The sequence below is a fragment of the Carcharodon carcharias genome, chromosome 10 (genome assembly GCF_017639515.1).
Source record: "Carcharodon carcharias isolate sCarCar2 chromosome 10, sCarCar2.pri, whole genome shotgun sequence".
NCBI classification, from domain to species: Eukaryota; Metazoa; Chordata; class Chondrichthyes; order Lamniformes; family Lamnidae; genus Carcharodon; species Carcharodon carcharias.
In genome coordinates, this window is record NC_054476.1 from 139,195,588 (window position 1) to 139,214,981 (window position 19,394).

Here is a 19,394-nt window from a genome sequence, read left to right on the forward strand (position 1 = left end):
AGATATTTACTACATGTTTGATGGCGTAACTAATTGCACTGTCAAACCACTTAAGTGAATTTAGAGCGTGGGCATGTTTCAAGCGGGTTTTGTTTATGGTGTGGTCACCTATTGAGGCAGTATAGTGGCATGGGTCAAATTGGAAAAAGGAAAGAAATTTGCACACCTCAGACCAAGCGCAGTGTAAGTTAGAAATTGCAGTGGTTCAAGAAAGCAGCTCACCACCACCTCTGTAAGGGAAATTAGGGATGGGCAATAAACGTTGGCTTGCTTAGCTATGCCCACATGCCATCAACAAATAAAATGTAAAGTTCAGCTGGCCAAGAAGAGGGCACAGAGAAAATAGAGGCCAACGAATTGTGCACCTTCTCAGCCCACTCTTAACTCTGCAGCAAATGTGGTGATCCTGCTGTGTCAGGTGGGGATCCTGAGCCACAACAGGGGATGCTTAAAACTTTGTTGACCACCAAGGTACAAGCCATCATCTTAAAAGAAGGAAGGACAAGATCTACCTGAGCAAGTCTCCTCTGGATCTTGTATGTATTAATAAGCTCACCTCTCATTTTTCTAAATTCCAATGGGTATAGGCCCAACTTGCCCAATCTTTCCTCAAAAGATAACCCCCTCATCCCAGGAATGAGTCGCGTGAACTTTATCTGAACTGCTAACGCAATTATATAATTTTCAAATATGGCGACCAAACTGTACGCGGTATTCGATATTTGGTCTCACCAATACCCTGTACAGCTGCAGTAAAACTTCTCTATTTTTGTATTCCATTCCCCTCGCAATAAATATTCCATTTGCCTTCCTAATCACTTGCTGTACCTGCGTACTAACTTCTTGTGATTCATGTACCAGGGCACACAGATTCCACTTTCACACAGGTTTCTGCAATCTCTCTCCATTTAAATAGTATACTGCTTTTCAATTCTTCCTGCCAAAATGGACAAGTTCACATTTTCCAAAATTATACTACATCTGCCAAGTTTTTGCCCACTCATTTAACCTGTTTATATCCCTTTGCAGACGCTTTACCTTCTTTTGATAACTGGCTCTCCTACCTATCTTGGTGACATCGGCAAATTTAGTTAACATACATTCAGTCCCTTCATCCAAATCATTGATGTAGTTTGTAAATAATTGAACCCCCAAGCATTGATCCCTGTGGCACTCCACGAGTTGCAGCTTGCCAACCCTAAAAAGACCCATTTATCCCTTCTCTCTGCTTCCTGTTAGCTAACTAATCCTTTATCCATGCTAATATGTTACCCCCTACACCATGTACCTTTATCTTGTTTAGTAACCTTTGATGTGGCACCTTATCAAATGCCTTTTGGAAGTCCAAGTACACCACATCTACAGGTTCCCCTTTATCCCGCATTGCTTGTTACTTCCTCAAAAATGTTAATAAATTAATTAAACAGTTTTCCCTTTCACAAAGCCATGTTGACTCTACCTGATCACACAATGATTTTCTAAGGATCCTGCTTTAACCTCCTTAATAATGGATTCTAACAATTTCCCTATGATAAATGTTAGGCAAACTGGCCTGTAGTTTCCTATTTTCTGTCTCCCTCCTTTCTTGAATAAAGGTATTAGAATAGGTATTTTCCAATTCACTGGACCTTTCCAGAATCTAAGCCATTTTGCAAGATTATAACCAATGCATCTGCTATCTCTGCAGCCACTTGTTTTAGGACCCTAGGTTGTCACCTAAAGGCTCCATTACCATGAGGTTAATCCCATCTGCTAAGCTTTTGCCTACTCACTTAACCTGTCTATATCTCTCTGTAGACTCCTTGTATCATCCTCAGCACTTGCCTTCCCACTTATTTTTGTGTCATTTGCAAACTTGGCGATAGTACATCCACTTCCCTTACCTAATTCATTAATATATATTGTAAATAATTGAGGCCCCAGCACTGTCCCCTGTGGCACTCCACTAGGTACAGGTTGCCATCCCGAAAATGCCCCCCTTATCCCAACCCGCTGTCTTCTATTAGTTAGCCAATCCTCTATCCATGCTAATACACTACCCCCAACACCAGGGGCCCTTATCTTAGTAAGTAGCCTTATGTGCAATACCTTTTCGAACACCTTTTGGAAATCCAAATATATTACATATTCTGGTTTCCCTTTATCTATCCTGCTTGTTACCACCTCAAAGAATTCTAATAAATTTGTCAGGCATGATTTCCCCTTCATGAAGCCATGCTGACTTTGCTTGATTAAATTGCGTATTTCTAAATGCGCTGCTACTACATCCTTTACAATAGACTCCAACATTTTCCCAATGACAAGATGTTAAGCTAACTTGCCTATAGTTATAAAAACAAAAAAACTGCGGATGCTGGAAATCCAAAACAAAAACAGAATTACCTGGAAAAACTCAGCAGGTCTGGCAGCATCGGCCGAGAAGAAAAGAGTTGACGTTTCGAGTCCTCATGACCCTTCGACAGAACTTGAGTTCTTGGACTCGAACTCAAGTTCTGTCGAAGGGTCATGAGGACTCGAAACGTCAACTCTTTTCTTCTCCGCCGATGCTGCCAGACCTGCTGAGTTTTTCCAGGTAATTCTGTTTTTGTTTTGCCTATAGTTACCTGTTTTTGTGTCCCTCCATTTTTGAATAAGGGTGTTACATTGGCCATTCTCCTCTGGGACTTTTCCAGAATCTAAGGATCCTTGGAAGATTACTACCAGTGCATCCACTATCTTTGTAGCAGCTACTTTTAATATCCTAGGATGCAACCCATCAGGTCCAGAGGACTTTTCGGCCTTTCGCCCCATTAGTTTCCCTAGTACTTTTTCTCTAGTGATAGTTATTGTATTTATTTCCTCTCTCCCTTTTGCCCCTTGATTATTTAATATTTTTGGATTGCTATTAGTATCTTCTACCGTGAAGACTGAAGCAAAGTATTTATTTAACTCCTCTGCCATTTCCTGGTTCCCTATTATTATTTCCCCAGCCTCATTCTCTAAGGAGCCTATATTGACTTTAGCCTCTCTCTTCCTTTTAATATATTTAAAGAAGCTCTCACTGTCCGTTTTTATATTACTTGCTAGTTTACCCTCAAAGTTTATTTTCTCCCTCTTTTATTTTTTTAGTCATCTTTTGTTGGTTTTTAAAACCTCCCCAATCCTTTGCTCAGCATTAATCTTTGCCACATTGTATGTTTTTTTCTTTCAACATGATACTGTCCTTAACTTCATTGGTTAACCATGTTTGGTTTTTCCCCTTCCTTGAATCCTTCTTCCTCACTGGGATATATCTTAATTTGTCAGTAAGAGTAGAAAAGCAGTATATTCTTAAAATACTTATTTCAAGAATATTTCAAAACTTTTAAATTATGAAACTTTCAAATGTTTATGTTAAGGGAGACAAAGTTAGCATGCAGGTAGAGCAAGTAATTCGGAAGACAATTGGCATGTTTACCTTTATTATATTGAGATTGAAGTCAAAAATAAAGGAGTCTTGCCACAGTTGTATGAGGTTCTGATGAGCCCAGACCTGGAGTTCTATGCATAGAGTTGGTCTCCACATCAAAGGAAGAATACACAGTTCTCACTGTGGAGGCAGCACTGTGAAGATTCACTTGATTGGTTCCTGGAATAAGAGGGTTAACCTATGAAGAGAGATTGAGTAAATTGGACCCTCTGCTCTCTGGAGTTCAGAAGAATGACAGGTGATCTCATTAACGCCAAGTCTCAGGATAGAGGATTGATCATTTAGAACTAAGATGAGTAATTTCTTCACTCAGAGGGTTTGAATTCTCTATCCCAGAGGGTTGCTGCATCATTAAATACGTTCTGAGGAACATAGGCCCAGGAAGAGGCCACTCGGGCTGGTTGAGCATGCTCAGCCATTTAACTAGATCATGGCTGATCATCTACCTCAGCACCATTTTTCACACTATCTCCATATTCCTTGATGTCATAAGTTTCTAGAAATCTGTCGATCTCTGCTTTGAATATACTCAATGACCGAGCCTCCACACCCTTCTGGGGATTGGAATTCCACAGATTCACCAACCTGTGACTGAAGAAACTCCTCCTCATCTCCTAAATCGCCTATCTCTTATTCTGAGACTGTTCCCTGGTTCTTATTCTATCCAATATTGCTACTACCTCATCCCTCAATCAATACATTGGCATTCTTCTCAGGTGAAGACAGATAGAGAGTACTCACTGAGTATCTCAGCCGTGCCCTCTGCTTCCACAAGAACATGGAAGCATATGTAGCATTCCGTAAGCATCCCTGAGATCCCACGGTCTGCGCTCCTTTTCCCAAATGATGGATATGAGATTGTGCAGCATGCCAGGAGTGTATCTCTGTCACGTTTCAGAATTTTGGCAGGGATTTCATCTGCTCCAGAGGCTTTGTTGTCTTTTAGCTACCGAATGGCTTTTTCAACCTAGCTTTGGACCAGGGTGTTGCTGAGGCTGAACTGGATGGGGTATTGAAGAATGGAGTTGAGGGCAGTCAAATATATCCTTTTCCTTAATTGGCATTACCTTTTTTATCCTTTTACTACTTGTGTGTTCATAAAGGACTTTTGAGTTTTAATTTATGTTGACTGTGGAATGCCAAGCATCCACAGCATATTGAGATGGACACAACTGAGCTGACCTGGTCATGTAGCCTGAATGCCTGATATGCATGGTTATCTTTGCATTGAAGGATGAACAAGATGTTGACCACTAATGTACTCTCATGCTCTTTATGCCCTTCTTAATCCCTTATTTAGATCGCCTCTGTACTTCCAATATTCAGCTTGGTCACTCTGGTAATCAAGAGGTTAAATTTCTGCTAATTGCTGTAATAGCTGTGGGGTCTGTGTTCTGCGGCTGTCTAAACACATTGATGCCCAAAAGCTTTGTAAGACCTCTGGTTAATGCAGTGGCTAGCAGTTTGGCCACAGCGATATGTGGCTCTCTCTCCAGGGGTGGGGGTGCTTCCTGTACTGTTGTACTGCGTTGTCTGGTAAATCCCTTTCTTGGCATTAGCACAAAAATTGTCTAAATGCAATAAGAGAACAGAACGGAAATGTAATGCTAAATTTGGCAAGCCTAGGTCACGGTGAGAGGAACAACCACTACTACATACTGTATAAACAGTGGAGTCAGAAACCGCAGTCATGTGTCGGATAGATAGTCTGGAGGTTTGGCAGAGTCCAAAACCTGCACTGAATACTCGAATCGACTGGAACAAAACCCATGCAAGGAACTGTAACAAAGTCAGTGCAGACATTTTGGAGCGCCGAGGCAGACCGCAGAGATGGGGTGGGGGATGGGTGGTACAGCAGTGGGAAACAGGCTTTAAGGACCTCACAGGCAGAAGGGTGCAGGCTGCAGGGAGTGCTAGAGATGGGCAGTCGGAAGCAATTTTCAACCAATCATTAATTGGAAAAAATGGTTTAAAAGCTCAGTGGTGTGTCTACTTGTTTTAATCTCATAGAAACTAAGTTATCTGTTGTTTGTGTTGCCACTTGAGCTACACTCGTATCATGCTTTGGTGCACAGGCTGTGTGACATTCAAAAAGTTGGGTTGCCAATAGAGTACAGGTACATTTTCTCCCTAGTGTAGTTTTGTGGACTTTCACAACTCATATTTAAGCACCAATTATAGCTGTTCAATGTATCAAAAGAAAGTAATTTTTGCATTTATTTTCTGCTGGCGATATATTTTTGTCTGGCTGGAAATTATGTTCAGTGGTAGTTAGTGCTTATGATGTGTTTAGTTTGATGCAATATTCACAATTCATGATCCATAATTAAATATTTCATTTGAATAAATACATTGATTCCCTAACATACAAGGATTCTTGCTGACTAGTTACAGCAGTTTTTCACCATTTTAAAAATTTGTTCGTGTCATGTGAGCGTCGCAGGCTGGGCCAGATTTATTGTCCATCCCTAGTTACCCTTGAGAAGGTGGTGGTGAGCTGCCTACTTGAACTGCTGCAGCCCCTGTTGTGTAGGTACTCATAGTGTGGTTAGGGAGGGAGTTCCAGGATTTTGACCCAGTGACAGTGAAGAAATTTCCACTGTCGTTGGGTCAAAATCCTGGAACTCCCTAACTGCACTGTGGGTGTACCTACACCACATGGACAGCAGCAGTTCAAGAAGGCAGCTCAACACCACCGTCCCAAGGGCAACTAGGGATGGGCAATAAATGCTGGCCCAGCCAGTGATGTGCTTATCCCATGAACAAACTTAAAAAAAAATGTTGCTCATTGTCGAGAGTGCGGAAGAGTGTCTTGCCTTTATGACTGTTCCTTTTAACAAAGATATCCCTAGTCTTCTTTCCGGCACCGCCAACTGCCTCCTTAAATCCCAACCTCGGACCCCAACCCTCACTTCCAACAAGAGGATCTCTTGGCCTTATTTGTTATTATTGGCAATCGTCTGTTCACGTGTCCTTTCCACACTCGTGCCACTCCCTTTATCATGCCCACCAAGCCAAACCTCCTTAAGGCTCATTCTACCCTGGCCCTGAACATGCTTCTTCCTTTAGTTTCTCCCCTAATTGCTCTGTGATGCAGCAGTAAGTTATCTTTCTGTAGGTACCTCATGTTGTTGGTAGGTCTAAACTGTTGGAAGCCACTGCGTTGTAAAGAAGGTGAGCTCCATGTTTTTGACACAGCCTGAGGCCACACTTTTTGTGGCCCAAAGACTGGCTGCCAGAAGTGTACAAAACACCAAGCTGCCATCTGATGGCACATAGTAAAGTAGGGTAGTCACAGGTTGGAGCCTGCAGTTTGACTTTGGCTGTCTTGGACTTCCAGCACTATTTTAAAGTGTCTTTGCTGATCTTTTGAGTTTCTAATACAGCAGGCTGATTCTCCTCTTGATTGTGCAGTTATGTGCAGGGCTGATAAGTGTGCCATGTCAAATTATCTGTTTTTTGCCCACAATAGTATTACTATTTAAGTGCATTATATTATTTAGATGTCTTCTGTGCTGAAATTGCAAAGATTCTGATTAGAGTCTTTTGTTGTTTTGCAGGAATTTGCAGTTCCAGATTATCGACCTCACCTTCAGGATTCGCAGCTCTTACAGCAGCAGCATCAGCAGCTGCGTAGACGCCCGTCGCTGCTTTCAGAGTTCCATCCAGCCTCTGACAGGTGAGCGATACTTAGCTTCTATTGACAAGGCCAGTATACGAATGAGGAGTACGAGGAGGCCATTCGGTCCCTTGAGCCTGCTCTGCCATTCAATAAGACCTGATTGTAACCTCAACTCCACATTCCTGCCTATCCCCAATAACCTTTCACCCCCTTGCCTACCAAGAATCTATCCACCTCTGCCTTAAAAATATTCCAAGACTCTGCTTCCACCAACCTTTGAGGAAAAGACTTCCGAAGACTCACTACCCTCTCAGAAAATTCTCCACATCTGTCTTAAATGGGCAACCCCTTATTTTTAAACAGTGACCCCTAGTTCTAGCATTCTGTCTGTTTACAGTAGTTGGTGGGAGGAAAATTGTTCTATCTTATTTCCATAGGGAGGACTGACTTTGAGATTATGGTTTGCCCTGACAACTCAGCAGAGCAGTTTGAATAAGGAGCAAGAGCACACATGTAACCTTGAGAAGCGGAATGAGGGAAATAGCTGAATGATATTTGTTTTAACAGAATTTCCAGGGCTAAGTTAATGATGGCTCAGAGACTAAAATCCAGCATAATTATCCCAGAATGTGACTGGTAGATGAGCCAGAGATTATGTTCAAGGTGTTATGTGCCCATGGTTGTCTGCTATGTGCATTGTACTTACACGCCATCCTGAACTGGTTAACTATGCTACTGCTGCTATCACTTCAGGATTTTGGGAAGTTATATTGCTGGCGTAACATCTGATCATCTCAAATTTCATTTTCCTAAATTGTAGAAACATATGAAAATGATGGGCAAGAAAAGACCAACTGATCATCAAACCTGCCCCAAATCACAATGGTTGGTCCATTTTGGCTCAACTCTCCTTCCCTCCCTTGACCCTGCCTGCCGCCCTAACACCTACCCTGCAGCTACATAACCTCCTGGGGGAAGGGAAAAAATATTCTGTAAAATCCCAATCCAATCTCCACAGCCATTTGAAACCAATCCAGGATATTGCATGGACTAAGACTTACTTGTAAAGGCATTTCATTTGTATAAGGTGTGATCCCTGCCCTAGTCAGGAACCTGTCCAGCTCCCCCTTGCCAGCAGAGTTGGCCCTCATCACATCAGCTGGCAACACATCCAGAGGCTCACTTGTCTCTGGGAGGAGATGACTCATTCAACAACCAGTTCATTCCCACTCTTAAATAGTTCAAACTATTGTCCCTTGATCCTCTGCAATCTGTTTAAAAATAACCTATCAATAAGAAGGGTATCCAGCCCTTTCATTATTGTCTAGACCTCTATCATCTCTGTCTATGATGCTCCAAAATAAATAGTACAAGGTATTTGAACCTATCGGAGTAGCTGAGTTTCTTTATGCTGGGAAGCACTTTTGTACCTCTCCCTTGAACTTTTTCAAAGGCCACTTTCTCAAGGACACAAATCAAGGAGATCTGGTAGATGGTAGGTTTTTGGACTGGAGGGTGGTAGACATTGGTGTTCCCCAAGGCTCAGTACTTGGACAATTGATTTTTTTGCTACATATAAATTATTTGGACCTTGGAATGCAGAGTATAATTTCAAAGTTTGCTGATGGTACCAAACTTGGAATAGTGGGAAACAGTGAGGATACAGGAATACAAATCGACTACAACAGGACATAGTTAGGCAAGCAGAAGGGACAGACAAATGATAGATGAAATTTAATACAGAGAAGTGAGCTGATGCGTTTCATCAAAAGGGGTAGGGAGAGGCAATATAGACTTAAAGGCACGGCACAGTTCTAAAGAGTGTGCAGGGACAGAGGGACCTGAGGCCGCATGTGCATTGATCTTTGAAGGTGGCAAGACATATTGAGAGCGCGGTTAGTAAGGCACATTGGATCTTAGGCTTCATAAATAGAGGAATTGAGTATAAAAGCAGGGAATTTATGCTGAATCTATGTAAAGCTCTGGTTAGGCCCCAACTAGAGTAATGCATTGAGTTCTGGCCAACACACTTTAGGTAAGATGTGAAGATCCTTGAGAGGCTGCAGAGGAGACTTGCCAGAATAGTTCCAGGTTTTGGGCGGTTTTAGCAAAAAGGTTAGTTTGAAATGGTTGTCCTCCTTGGAGCAAAGCAGCATACAGCATAAGCAGCAAGTGATAAACAGACCTAAGCGATCCCACAACCAATGGATCAGACATAAGCTCTGCAGTCCTACCACATCCAGTCATGAATGGTGGTGGACAATTAAACAACTTACTGGAGGAGGAAGCTCCACAAATATCCCATTCTCAATGATGGGGGAGCCCAGCACATTAGTGCAAAAGATAAGGCTGAAGCATTTGCTACAATCTTCAGCTAGAAGTGCCAAGTGGATGATCCATCTCGGCCTCCTCCAGAGGTCGCAGATGCCAGTCTTCAGCCAATTCGATTCACTCCACGTGATACCAAGAAACAGCTGAAGGCACTGGACACTGCAAAGGCTATAGGCCCTGACAATATTCCGGCAACAGTACTGAAGACTTGTGCTCCAGAACTTGCTGCACTCCTAGCCAAGCTGTTTCAGTACAACTAGAACACTGACACCTACCCGGTTATGTGGCAAATTGCCGAGGTATGCCCCTTACTCAGAAAGCAGGACAAATCCATCCCGGCCAATTACCGCCCCATCATTCTACTCTGCATCATCAGTAAAGTGATGGATGGGGTCATCAACAGCGCTATCAAGCGGCACTTGCTTAGCAATAACCTGCTCACTGACGCTCAGTTTGGATTTCGCCAGAGCTATTCAGCTGCTGACCTCATTACAGTGTTGTAAATGACTGTCTATATCACCCATCATGCTGGGATACTACCTGGCCACTGTACTCAGGGTGACCTGTACATTGCAAAAAATCGTGTTCTTTGATTTATACTGTGGTTCTAGTAATATGATCCAATATTTTGTTAGTTTTTGCAACAGTTTCTCTTCATTTGTCATGAACCTGAAATGATCTGTGCGCAATAACACTAGATCATATTCCCCTCTCAACATCTCAGTATTGTTCTCTGCACCTGCTACATATACTTTGTGTTAGCCCAACCAACAAGCACGAAAGACTTGCATTTATATAGCACTTTTCAGACCAAAGGACATCTCAAACAGCTTTATGACTACACAAGGGGATACTAGGCCAAATGGACAAAAGCTTGGTCAAGAAGAAAGGTTTTATGGAGTGTCTTAAAAAAGGAAAGAGATTGAGAGAGGGAATTCCAGGGCTTAGGGTTCTGGCAGCAGAAGGCTCAGCTGCCAGTGATCTAATAAAATTGAGGATGTGCAAGGGGCAAGAATCAAAGGAATGCAGAGATCTGTAGGGCTGGAGGAGATTACAGAGATGGGGAGGGGCGAGGCCATATAGGAATTGAAACAAGCATGAAAATTTTAGATTCAAGGTGCCACTTAACTGGGATCCAGTTATAGGTCAACCTGCACAGGGGATTTGGGTGGACAAACTTGATGTGAGTTAGGATATAGGTAGCAGAATTTTGGATGAGTTGGTGGAGGATGGACATTCGGAGGCTGGCCAGGAGTGCACTGGAACGGTCAAGTCTTGAGGCCTGGATGAGGTTTTCACCAGCAGATGTGATGAGACAGGAGCTAAGTCGGGTTACATTATGGAGATGGAAATAGGCAGTCTTCATGATGGAGAGGAATTGCAGTCAGAAGCTCATCTTCAGGTCAGATACAACACCAATGTTGCGAACAATCACCACCATCACCATCCCTGGCTATGTCCTGTCCCACTGACAGGACAGACCCAGCAGAGATGGCTGCATAGCGGTATACCGTTGGGAAGGAGTTGCCCTGGGAGTTTTCAATACTGTCTCTGGGCCTCATGAAGTCTCAATGCATCAGGTCAAACATGGGCAAGGAAAACTCAGTTTCGGTGCTGTGTAACCTTTTCCTATATGCTAATTTATACTTAACATACTTATTCTCGTCATAAGTTCTATTTTCCCTCTTTCAACAATACTTCCCAGTTAATACTTCAGTTCATTCCTCTTTCCATTTGTTTTCATTGTTAGGATCATTATGTATTTACTGTTTTATGCTCATTCAGGTAGGAACATAGTAAAGAAAGTTAGTGTGAGAATGGCACCCTTTCCTTTTCTAATAGCTAGCATCCTGAGGTTAGATGTAGCACAGTAGATGCAGAATGATGTGCTTCAACCCCAACTATGGAAGATCACCTCCTGTACCACGTAACACTTTCTGCACCAACCATCCTTAACCCTGACAGTGCCAATTAGGAACTGGATTGGCAGTGCTCAAATTTATGTCACTTAGGACTTGGCAGAAAAATCACATGGTTTTGACTTGGCACTGAATGGTGCTGATTGATACAGTGGTAGCACGATGCTCTAATTAACTCAGCTTCATAAGGTTGTGAAATTCAATCAACACTTCAGAACTTAAACACTTAATCTAGGGTTAGCTGAGTCTAAAACTTAATTTCCTATTGTTGGCTCTACCTGCTTGCTAACCAAGCCTGACTGTTTATTTTAATGTCAATTCATCTTCCTTAATTTGCAGATTTTCCTGAAAGTTCCTTCTCTCCTGTCTTTTTCATCCTCTACCATTAGGTATTGAATTCACTTTATTTTCCTTTTAGTGTCAATTTCCTGTTGTTACTAATGCCTGTAACTTGAGCACCTTACTTCAAGTGTGTTGTCTTTGACTGAGAGCACACTCAGTTGTGTAGATTTTGTACACAACTTCTGATTCAGTGGTCTGTCCACTCAAGTGAACATAAGAGTTCCTTAGGCTGGGGAGAGAATGTAGAGACAAATTAATTTGGGAAAACGAATTGTTTTTCAGGCCTCAAGAAAGGAGAAGTGGCTATGAGCAGTCATACCATAGCGTGACTGGACAGCCCGATCATGATTCACTGGAATCCAAACGTCCTCGGCTTGAACAGGTACCTGATCCCCACTTTCAGCGTGCTACAGTACTGCCCTTAGCGCACCCTGTACCAGAGGGGCTTCGAGCACCCACAGAGGTGAAAAAGGTAAGTGTTGGTTGTTAGAGTAGGCAGCACGATAGATGGTATATTCATTCAAAAACCAAAAAGAGTGATGTCATATATAGCAAATTAAATTCTTCTAGCTTAGTTCTGACACATATGCAACTCAGAATGGAGGAGAATAGAAGATGTTGGAAGTACACAGCCACTGGAGTGACTGGCAAATTATATTAGTTAGCACCTGAAAACAGTCTTAAGTGGAGACTCTAGATCAGAATGTTTGGGTCCCTACTCAAAGCTTTAGACCTGCCTTTGCCTTTGGTTGATCTGCTGATCAATTTTAACATTTACAGTTTATGTTTCCAGCAATTTTTTTAATGAACTGAGTGAAAATAACTGAGATTGCCTGAATCTCATGTTTGTTGAGTGGTTACAAGTGGCCTAATCTTTACTAAAACATAACTTCTGGTGCCAAGAGACCGAATTTGAAACCAGCAACTGATTTTAGGCGCTGGTCCTTTGAACTATGTGATGTAATTGAGGTGATTAAGATGATTAAAGATTTTGATAGGGTAAAGAGAAGTTATTTCTTCTGTTGGGAAGAACGAAGGAGCGTAACCTTAAAATTAGAGCCAAGCTGTTGGGGTTCAGATCTGGAGAACATTCATTATGTCAGGAAACACTTCTTTTTACAAAGGGTAGTGGAAATCTGGAATTCCCCAAAAAGCTTTTCAGGCAGGGGGGCGGGGGGAGAGAGGGAGGGAGGCAGCTGGGGTGGGTGGGGGAGGGGGGTGGTGATGGAGAGGTGGTAATTGAAAATTTCAAAACTCAGATTTACAGATTTTTGTTAAGCAAAAGTATTAAGGGTTGCAGAACCAAGGCAAGTAAATGGAGATAATTGTGGATCAGCCATGATCTAATAGAATGATGGAACAGGCTCTAGGGGCTGAATGACCTACTCCTGTTCCTATGTTTTCCAGGAAATTTTCTCTGTAAAATAGATGTGGGCATTTGAAGACGGGGATAGATTTTGCATTTCATGAAGTGTCTAGCTGCTTGGTTAAAGAAATATTTGACTTTGCATTGCTACTATTGCCGAGGGGCTGCCTAAGGTATGGTACAGTTTTTTAAGAAAAGAAATAATTATGGCTTGAAGAAAGAATAAGTAGGGGAAGGTTTTAGAGATGAAAATCATGCGAGGCGGGAAAAAAGTTCACAATAGAAGCAGGGAAATGTAAATACACAGACAAGTAAAATAAGTTGCCAGGTGACTTGAGAAACTGCTGCAAGGCTGCCACTCTCGCTGCATTCCCAGTAAATTATTCCAAGGCAGTGTCGCTGAGATCACTGCATTCTAACGGTTACCTGCCATGGGATTTCTTTCCAGCAGCCGTTTCTCCCTATTATACTGCTGAAGTTGTGTTTTATCATAGGAACATCCACCATGCAACGCAGGAAATCCCTGCGGAAGCATCACACAGAAGCTTAAACAGCAGGTAATGATACTGAACTCCTGAAGTACATTGATGTTTTCCTTTTAGAAACAAACATTCGTGCTTGAGCAGGGACTGGGAACTAATTGCTGATTAAACGAATACTGTTCCAATATCAAGAAGGGAAGAAAGGTGTTAGGTGGCACCAGTTTGAAGAGTTGAGAGTTATATTTTGGGTAAAGGGTGGAGATAAAACATGAACAGATGGTGAGAACATCTTAAAAACTTTGATCAAATCACCCCTTGACCATCTAAATTCCAGAGAGTACAACTCTAGTTTGTGTCATCGCTTCTCGTAATTTAACTTTGGAGTCCAGGTATCACTTTGATAAACTCACACAGCACTTTCTCCAAGACCAACGTATCCTTTCTAATGTGAGTTGCCCAGAACCGCTGTACGTACTCCAGATGTGGCATAATCAGGGCTTTGTATAGCTGAAGCATGACTCCTACTCTCTTGTATTCTAGCCCTCTAGCTAAAAGGGACAGTATTCCATTAGCCTTTTTGATCATTTTCTGTGCCTGCTGATGAAATTTTAATCTATGTACCTAGACTCTACTGTTCCTAGCTTTCTACCATTTAGGAAGTACCCTGATCTATGTGTTTGAGGTCCAAAATTGATGACCTCACGTTTACCAAAACTGAAATCCATTTGCCACAATTTTACCATTTACTTAATCTATCAATATCTCTTTGAAATTTTATACTTCCATCTACACTGTTTACAATGGTACCCTGTCATCAGCAAATAGCTTTTTAGATCAACTCAAGATGGTCTAAAAGCAATTCAGTCATATTGCCTCTGGAGATATATCTGACAAATTATTGGTCAGTCAGAAAAGTAGGATTTGGCTGTGGAAGCAGCTATTATTCAGCACCTGAAGGAGAAGCTAGGTTTGAGATTCAGGTAGAATCCTTTTGTTGGAACTGATTTGTTTTTTTTAGAACAGTAGATATCTGAATTGGTTATGCAAATTTCTTTCCCCCTTTCATTTCCTTCATTAGATCCTAACTCTAGCATCTAAGTTTATTATCTAGCCTTAATAAATTTTTTACATGTATAATTTCACTTTAATCATCATACTGTACAAGATTAATGCACTGTTACAAGAGAAGCTGAAGGTGATGAGGGAAATTTTAGCTGCTTGTCACCCTCAACATGAGTTTTGGAGGTTGGAACCTGTGGGTACGTAGTAAGAGGAGAAGGCCTTTCAGCCCATCGAGCCTGCTCTGCCATTCAGTGCAATTATGGCTGATTATCCACTTCAATGTTTTTTGCCCACAATACCCCCTTACCCCTTTATGTGATTGGCGTTTAGAAATATGTCAATCTCTGCTTTAAACAAGCTCTCTGCTGGACTTTCCGCAACCGTCTGAGGTAGAGAATTCCAAAGATTCACAACTCTGAGTAAAAGAATTTCTCCCCATCTCGGTACTAAATGGTTTCCCCCCTATTTTCAAATTGTGTCTCCTGGTTCTAGACTCCCCTATCAGGGGAAATAGGTTATCTGCATCTACCCTGTCTATCCCTTTAAGTATTTTGTAGGTTTCGATGACATTACCTCTCGTTCTTTGAAAGTCTAGAGAATACAGGCCCAGTTTCCCCAATCTCTCTTCATAGGGCAGTCCCACCACCCCAGGAACAAGTCTGGTGAATCTTCATTGCTCTCTCTCTATGGCAATAACATCCTTTCTAAGGTAAGGGCACCAAAACTGCACACACCACTCCAGGTGAGGTCTAACCAAAGTTCTATACAATTGAAGCAAGATTTCACTACTCCCAGACTCAAATCTTCTTGCGATAAAGGCTAACATACCATTAACCCTCCTAATTGTTTGCTGCACCTGCATGTTAGTTTTCAGTGACTTATTGACGAGGACATCCAGGTCCCTTTGTACATTAACAGTTTCTAATCTATCCCCATTTAGAAACTACTCTGCACATCCGCTCCTCACATTTTTCCACGTTATATTCCATCTGCCATGTTCTTGCCCACTCACTAAGTCTTCCCAAATCTCCTTGAAGCTGCTTTGCATCTTCCTCACAGCACACATTCCTGCCTAACTTTGTGTCGTCTATGAATATATTGTGAACAACTGGGGCCCAAGTACTGATCCTTGCTATACCCCACTAGCCACAGCCTGCCAACGCAAGAGCAGCCCGTTTGTTCCTATTCTGTTTACTGCCTGTTAACCAATCCTTAATCTATTCCAGTATATTACCTCCTATCCCATGTGCTTTAATTTTGCTAACCAACCTCCTGTGGGAGACTTTATTGAAAGCCTTCTGAAAATCCAAGTATGCTTAGTCCAGTGACTCCCCTTTATCAATTCAGTTTTCTTTATCAACTCTAACAGGTTTATCAAACGTGATTTCCCATTCATAAATCCATGTTGACTATGCCCAATCAGATCATGATTATCCAAGTGTCTATTTATCACACCCTTTATAACAGATTCCAGCGTTTTCCTGACTCATAATGTAAGACTAACAGTTCTGTAGTTCTCCATTTTCTGTGTCTCTCCCTTCTTAAGTAGTGAGGTGACATTTGCTACCTTCCAATCTGCAGGAATCTTTTCAGAATCTATAGAATTTTGGAAGATGATCACCAATGCATTCACTATCTCCATAGCTACCTCTTTCAACACTCTGGGATGTAACAATCTGCAAGAGGTGTAATAAAGCACTGTCCAAATACAATTTCTTAATTCTAAATTTAATTTAGATCACCTGATAATTCGCAGTCTTCTTGAGCCTTAAATTTTGGATGATATGAAAGAATGGAGGGATTTGATGTTTTCTGACAGCATGAGCAGCTCTTCAACTGGGCAAGGCCATTTAAAAAAACGTTAATGCAATAAGAGCTTAATATAGTACATGCTGGGAGGCACTGTCCCCTGGCGAGAGTTTTGAACTAGGGTGTCACTACCTCAGAATAAGGAGTTGGCGATTTAGGGCTAAGACAAAACATTTCTTCATGCTGAGGCCTGTGAATCTTCGGAATTCTCTACTTGGCAGGGCTGTAGATGCTCGATTGTTGAGTGTATTCAAGTCAGAAGTCAACAATTTTTGGATACGAAGGGAAGTGAGGATATGGGGATTGTGCAAGAAGGTATAGTTGAGGTAGAAGATCAGCCATGATCTTATTGAATGCGATATAAGCTTGAATGGCCAACCGCCATTTATTATATTCTTCTACTAGGCTTTTTTGGCAAGAATTATAGAATATAAGAGCTGAGGTGTAATGGTGAATCTATATAAAGCTTCAGAAAGACCACAGGTAGAGACTGTATGCAGTTTTGGACTATATGCTTTCGGAACAGTGTTGAATCAATAGAGAGGGTATAGAGGTACTGGACCCTGTATCTGAGAAGTTCGGGACCAGACGTGCTGGATTTGGGGGTTTTACGGATTTTGGGTCCTAGGCCTAGCTTGCACTTAGTAATATATCAAATAAAATATGAAAAATAAAGGCTAAAAGGGTTTTATTCAAATTTCTCCCCAGGGCACCAGCTTTGAATGTAGCCGGTTTTCAGGTCCTTCCGGATTTTGGGACGCTGGATAAGGGGTCTGGTACTTGGTATGAGGAGTTCTATTTATTTGTTCATGGGATACGGGCGTCGCTGGCTAAACAGCATTTATTGCCCATCCCTAACTGGTCTTGAATAGATGGTGGTGAGCCACCTTCTTGAACCACTGTTGTCCCTGTGATGTAGATACGCCCACAGTGCTGTTAGGAAGGGAGTTCCAGGATTTTCACCCAAGAACAGTGAAGGAATAGTGATATAGTTCCAAGTCAGGATGGTACATAAGAAATAGGAGCAGAAGTAGGCCATTTGACCCCTCAATTCATTAAGATAATGGCTGATCTGTTTGTGCTTCGAATTCCATATTCCCATCTACCCGCAATAACTTTTGATTCCCATGCCTAACAAGAATCTATCTACCTGCACCTTAAAAATATTCAATGACCCCGCTTCCACCGCCTTCTGAGGCAGAGAGATCCAAAGTCGCAGAACCCTCAAAAATTCTCCTCATCTCTGTCCTAAAAGGGCAACCCCTAATTTTAAAACAGTGGCCCCTTAGTTCTGGACTCACCAGCAAGAGAAACCATCCTTTCCACGTTCATCTTGTCAATACTGTTCAGGATCTTATATACTTCAATCAAGTCACCCCTCACTCTCCTAAACTCCAGTGGAAACAAGCCCAGTCTGTCTAACCTTTCCTCATAAGACAACCCACTCATTTCAGGTATCAATCTAGTAAACCTCACCTGAACTGTCTCCAATGCATTTACATTCTTCCATAAATAAGGAGACCAAAACTGTACGCAATATTCGAGATTTGGTCTCGCCAATGCTCTGTATAACTGAAGCATAACCTCCTTACTTTAATGTTCAATTCCTCTCGTAATAAAGGATAGCATTCCTTAATTACTTGCTGTACCTGCATACTAACTATTTGTGATTCATGCACTAGAATATGGAGAGTTTTATGACAAGCAATAAAACTCTGTCTGAAGGAGTCTGTCTTGGTTTCGGTCTTCATTTCTAAACAACTGTTGGAACTTAACAGTGGTAGCAGAGGATGGTTGTTACTTGTAAGTAATAAGTTGGGAACATGAAGTACAAAAATGGAAGGCACGGAAACGCAGTATCAGTTCAGATAATGAACATGCCTCTAGGTCTGAGAGCGAACATGCCTCTAGGAAGAGATCATGAACTGTTGAAAGAACATCTATAAATGGGAGAGGGAGATCAAACGGTAACAGTCTGGAGTGTGATAAATGCAGGATAGAGGACATAGCTTAACAAGGTCAAGGAATATGGCACGGACTGGTAATGCTGCAAGGAACAAGCCCATGTGATCAAGAAGCCTTAATAGCTTCAGACAAGTTAGACAATAAATTACTAAAGGATGCCAAACAGCAAGAACTACATAGTTGGAAAGAATTTGGGTTATACACTGAGGTGCCAGATAGGGCACAACCAGTTCTTTCTCATAGATGGATATGCACGGAAAAGTTGCTTCCTGATGGGATTTATAAAACTAAAGCCAGGCTAGTGGCACGACGGTTTGAAGAAAAATTGGGTGACCAGGATAATAAGAGTAGATTCACCTATGGCAGGGAAAGTTATGCTGAAGATCTTTTTTGCTCTATTAGCTACAAATGCTTGGGAATGTACGTCCATTGATATTAAAGCTGCTTTTTTGCAGGGACACCAACTTCAAAGGGAAGTTTTTCTCCGTCAACCAAAAGAGGCGCCAAACACAGAAGGGACTCTCTGGAAGCTAAATAATGTGTATACGGTTTAAATGATGCCTCCAGAGTTTGGTATTTCTCAGTGAGTCTACCTTTAGCGAGGGATTTCAATGAAGTTGTGGCGATGGATTAAAAGGTGTGGGATAAAGAAAAGAACATTTTTATTTTACATTTCATAGATTTGGCAACAAGGTTTAGCCAGTCGACAATCATGTACAGTAAAGAAAAAAATAATCGTGGATCAGGTAATGGAGAAGTGGAGAGGGACCAGATTGGGACCACTAGCGAAATTCCTCATTGATATTGGGGGGTGCTGTGGAGAGTTTTATGACAAGCAATAAAACTCTGAAGGAGTCTGTCTTGATTTCGGTCATCATTTCTAAACAGCTACTGGAACTTAATATGGAACACCTGGATCCCTCTGCAGCTCAGAATTCTGCTTCTGTTTTCCATTTAAGTAATACTCTTGTTATTTTATTCTTCCTGCTGAAGTGAACAACTTCACATTTTCCCACATTATACTCCATCTGCCAGATTTTTGCCCACT

The 19,394-nt window shown here is 41.8% G+C and overlaps 1 protein-coding gene across 11 annotated transcripts in view; it reads left to right on the plus strand.

Annotated features, from left to right (window-relative positions):
* Positions 1 to 19,394, plus strand: part of ncor1 (nuclear receptor corepressor 1) — a 404,095-nt gene that overhangs the window by 52,822 nt on the left and 331,879 nt on the right. For 10 of the 11 annotated variants that reach the window (XM_041197143.1, XM_041197144.1, XM_041197133.1 and 7 more), the window contains exons 3-4: positions 7,009 to 7,127; positions 11,945 to 12,134. In XM_041197143.1, coding sequence (XP_041053077.1) covers positions 7,009 to 7,127; positions 11,945 to 12,134 — 309 coding nt within the window. The remainder of the gene's footprint in view (positions 1 to 7,008; positions 7,128 to 11,944; positions 12,135 to 19,394) is intronic. The other variant, XM_041197141.1, reaches the window with a different exon arrangement.